Raw genomic sequence first — 5,000 nt, forward strand, 5'->3', positions numbered from 1 at the left:
AGGGGATGTGGACCATCTTTTATTCTACTTTATTTCTTTTTATTGTTTCAGGGGAAGGCTGTTAACAGTTTCAACTCAGGATCTTTTCTTTATGTCTTCCCTTAGGTGCCTTAGGAGGTTATTTATTTTGCACACAACTACGAACAGGTAAGTGTGGAGACCTGTTACAGGTGTTAATACCAAAATGCTGTAGGGGTAATGTTGGATCAGCTGGCAAAGGTTTAAAAACATTAACCTGTCAGCATTTCTGTTTCCTCTCAGTTCATGTCTTATTTCTACCGGACCTCAACAAAAATAACTCACCGAGCACGCTGAGCTCTGTGTGTGCAGTGATGTTGTGGTTCTTGTTGGAAGCAGAGCAGCTGTAGCTGCCAGAGTCATCGTCAGTGACGCTCCTGATGATCAGATTACTGCCCGCCAGCAGCGAGTACTTCTTATTCCTGCAGCGACACACACACAGAATTCATTTCATACTTGAAGGATGAGACTCAATGTCATCAATTCTAAGAAAAGACCAAAACAAGCAAAGTGTTAGTTCACCTTCACTACAATTAACATTTACCCTCTAGCTCACAGATTTCCTAAAACAGCTGCTCTCCTCTAACTGTACTTTTTATTATTCATTGGTGGGACAGGGCAGAGGTTATGTTTTCATTTATGTTTGTTGGTTTGTCAGCAGGGTTTTAGCAAAGAATACTGACATTGGGTATCCCAGAATTTATTTGTTTTGTTTTTGATGTTTTTATGTTTGTATTGAGTCTCAGAATTTGTCAATGTGAAAACCTCTCCTGCAGAATTGATGCGAGTGAGAAGAAGTGTATCCACGAGAGTGAAGACCCGACAGTGTGTTGGATTCATAATAAACTACAGCTTGTGTGTGTTTGTATGTGTGGGTGTGTGTGTGTGTGTGTTTGTATTGTCGAAGGAACACGTCTCAATGTTTACAAAGATGCATTTTTTCTAGTTTTTGTAAATAAATGGGCTCATAATGTATTAAATGGATTTTTTTGGGGGGGTTAGGCGTAGACTGTGACTGGGGCATGCTGGGATATATGTGGTGCTCTCTTGTAACATCCTGGGTTAACTGGGGCCAATATGTGATGAAAGAAGGTAAGACCCACCAGCTGTGGATCAGCTCCTCCCCTCTCCTCCACTGGATGCTTGGAGTCGGGAATCCAGAGGCAGAACATTCCAGCACAGCGTCGGTTCCCAGCAGAGACATGACTCTGGATGGACGCTGGAGGAACTGGAGGTTCCTGCTCAGCCCAGGTTCTGTGAGAGCCAGTCAGAGAAGAGGGAGTTAAGAGATGGTCTGAGATACGTCTCATCATTCTGACCACCTCTGGTGAAGATGTCATTTTAAAACCAAGATTTATTATAGTGGGGAATGAAACATAATGCCATGGTTACCGGAAACTGTTCCGTTTCTTTTTTTGTCTTTAGCTTCAACTCACTCACTCGTTCACATGAGTTTTCAACTCTTCACATTTTAGCAGTGATTATGAGACAGAAACTAGGCCACACCCACTGTTCAAACGTTAACTGCAGATGACACATAATGTCTGACCTTTGACCTCTGAGTCCCTATGAAGTCTATATGATAAAAACGTCATGAAAGTCAAACTTAATAAAATCTTTAGTGGGTCAAAACCGCTTAAATTCATCTGATCCTTTAAAAGATCGAAAAGATTAAAAAACAAAAGGTATTAAAGTGGAAACCTCATCGTGTAAAAGCTTCTGTGTGAGAACATGAACACGCTGGCCCTTTAAGTTAACATTCAATTTTGTATTTCATATATTTACACACAAATATTTTTTATGAACATGCTTCAGACAATTTGTGAGTTTTGCACAGTAAAGAGATTTAAATGAGACTTTATTAAATGAGGATTAACTGTGTGTGTGCGTGTGTGTGTGTGTGTGTGTGTGTGTGTGTGTGTGTGTGTGTGTGTGTGTGTGTGTGTGTGTGTCTGTGTTGTGTGTGTGTGTCTGTGTTGTGTTGTGTGTGTGTGTGATTATCCTACTGAAGGTCGACCCCGTGTGAGCGAGCACCAGCCGGAGTGAAAGTGGAGTTTAAGTTGAAATGAACCTGTCATCTGACTGAATGGACTCGTTTCATTGGACGGTGAGAACAGGGGCTGACAGACTCTCTGCAGATTTTATTAAAATCACCTTTCATTCATTAAATTACCTTTCAGTGTGTGAGGGAATGAACGTGACAGAGTGATAACTGCAGGATCAGTAAAGTGTTTAGTAAAAGTGTGGGAGCGGCTGCAGAAGGTGAATAAAATAAAGATCTTTAAACAGTTTTCATGGCTCTCACAGTTTTAAAGAATCAATTTTAGACTCAGCAGGTCAACTTATTAAATTGATTGGAAACATGTGGACTTTGAACAAATGTGGCAAATCATGAATGAACCAAGCAGCCATATGTGGACAGGTCACCTGGGAGCACCCGCAGCTCGGCGTCCGAGCCGGTCCTAGTGCTGCCCGGGTTGTCGGCCAGGCAGCGGTACGTGGCCGAGTCCGGCGGCTGGACGCGGCTGACCTGCAGCGAGCCGGACGGCAGCACCGCCACGCGGGAGTCGGGCTCCACGGCCCCCGCCAGCTCCTCCCGGTTCTTCTGCCAGCGGATGACGGGTGTCGGGTCGCCGGAGACCTCACAGCGTAGAAGGGCTGTGTCCCCGAGGTATGAGGACACGGACTCGGTGGGGACGACCACCTTCAGAGGACCTGGAGACGGGGGGGGGGGACAAGTGGATGATTAACTGATTGATTCTCATTATGAATTCCACCTCAAGGTTCGTGTTCACCATGCATAGAGTCATTCTTCTTTTTGACTCTGTCAGTTGTAAAAGTGGAAACCGTGAGTTCATAACAACAGAGACAAGTTGGTCAGGAATTCAACTTGATAGTAAACAGTTGATTAGATTGATTAGATTAATCAGGCTTCATATAGGTACAGCTGGGTCTGTCTGTCTGTCTGTCTGTCTGTCTGTCTGTCTGTCTGTCTGTCTGTCTGTCTGTCTGTCTGTCTGTCTGTCTGTCTGTCTGTCTGTCTGTCTGTCTGTCTGTCTGTCTGTCTGTCTGTCTGTCTGTCTGTCTGTCTGTCTGTCTGTCTGTCTGTCTGTCTGTCTGTCTCTCTGTCTGTCTGTCTGTCTGTCTGTCTGTCTGTCTGTCTGTCTGTCTGTCTGTCTGTCTGACCACATGACCACATGACCACATGACCACATGACCACATGATCACATGACCACGTGATCACATGACCACATGACCACATGACCACATGACCACATGACCACATGACCACATGATCACATGACCACATGACTGCTCTACAAACACTTGTTATTGTCTCCAGCTTCACTATATTTTAATTTCAACATGGCTGCCGGGGCCTCAGGGCTGATCAACTCCACTCTGCAGGAATTCAATTTTCAATAAAGGCAGATTTTTATCTTTGTAATTGTGAGATTTAAAGCTGAGATTCAACAGGTATATCAACGGTCTGTATTTGTATAAACAGTCTGTATGAATGTCGATGTTTTCTAGTCTTGATGACTTGGATCCTTGTCGACCACAAGATGCCGTTGGCTGCAGGTTTGTGCGTCTTTGTGACATCACACAGATCTGAGGCGATAGGACCACTAATGTGACTGTGGATTGTGTGTCTTATGTAAGTTGCTGCTGTCTGGTCCTATGGGGATTACACTGCTGCCTGCAGCTGCACACACAAACACACACAAACACACACACTGATTTTGTCTCTTGTGAGGACGTTGCACTGACGTAGATGTCCTTCCTTTGCGGTCGCATTGTGGGCAAGACATCTGCTTATTGTCCCCAGTGTTAGGGGTCCTCAAAAGGTTGGTGTATAAATGGTAATGGTTAAAGGATTTTATTTATTTAGCGCTTTCCTAGTCTGATGATGACCACTCAGAGCGCTCTACAGTTCAGTTTCACATTCACCCATATTCATCCAGTGCATCTACTTGCAGCATCAGGGTTCAGCATCTTGCCCGAGGACACTTCGGCATGCAGATGGTTCAGACTGGGGATCGAACCGCCGACCTTCAGGTTGGAGGACGACCACTCTACCTCTGAGCCACAGCCGCCCAGATTAGTACATGTTATTGAGTACTCATGCAGTACAAATACATGCAGCGAAAAACTACTACACCCAATAAAGATATTAGAATGACTCCCAAAGAGCAAGTCTTCAGTTGTCTTTACAGCTGATCACACAGTGACTGTGAATCTATCTTTCATAAATACTGTATCTGACATTGTTCGTTTGGTACTTTCATATTTATTTTCTTTGAATTTAATGTATTAATGTAATTTACTGCTTTTAACTTAGTGACACAGCAATGTTGCTTTCATTTTAGCAACTGATGAGTCAGACGTGGAGTTTCTTGTAGTTGGAACTCATCTGAGAACCTGTTTTCTGAAAACAGTGAGGATCCCTGGAGAAGGTTCCAGTGATCTTCAGTCAGAGAAACGAGTCTGATCACACAGAAGGAAACCAGGGAAACATGAAGGGAAGTCGGAAAAGAGGAGAAATGGGTCACAGCATCAATTGGAGAAATTGAAAATGAACGTCACAAAGAAAATATGTGAGAAGAAGGCAAGTGTGAAGTAGAAGAGGTCCTGATGAGACAGTGAGTCGCATTCCAGTTATTTCAGAAGCAGAAAGCTGAGCACGGACTCGTTATCTTGTCTGAGACACACTTGTTCTGCAGAGAAGTTCCAAACACGTCAAACCGGAGAGAAGCTGAAGAACATCCAGGTCATGATGCAGAGTTAAACGCTAGTAGATCTCTGACCTCCGGATTTAAACCGACAACCTCCACATCCTTCTGTCATTGGTTTCCATGGTGACGGTGGCTGTTGCTGTGTTCAACCTCATTAGAAAATGAGCCAAAATAACTGGAATGGATAATAACATGCAAATCCCAGTAAACAGGCGGTGGGTGGGATCGAGGATCCTCCTGTTCTG

The 5,000-nt window shown here is 44.1% G+C and overlaps 1 protein-coding gene across 1 annotated transcript in view; it reads right to left on the reverse strand.

The window, feature by feature from the left end:
- The window catches only part of dcc (DCC netrin 1 receptor), a 113,099-nt gene that overhangs the window by 66,692 nt on the left and 41,407 nt on the right, over nucleotides 1-5,000 (reverse strand). Inside the window, exons 3-5 of the mRNA XM_061074979.1 lie at nucleotides 2,446-2,733; nucleotides 1,122-1,272; nucleotides 304-440 (exon numbers count right to left, since the gene is read on the reverse strand). Coding sequence (XP_060930962.1) covers nucleotides 304-440; nucleotides 1,122-1,272; nucleotides 2,446-2,733 — 576 coding nt within the window. The remainder of the gene's footprint in view (nucleotides 1-303; nucleotides 441-1,121; nucleotides 1,273-2,445; nucleotides 2,734-5,000) is intronic.

Source organism: Limanda limanda, chromosome 1, assembly GCF_963576545.1.
Source record: "Limanda limanda chromosome 1, fLimLim1.1, whole genome shotgun sequence".
Taxonomy (NCBI): domain Eukaryota; kingdom Metazoa; phylum Chordata; class Actinopteri; order Pleuronectiformes; family Pleuronectidae; genus Limanda; species Limanda limanda.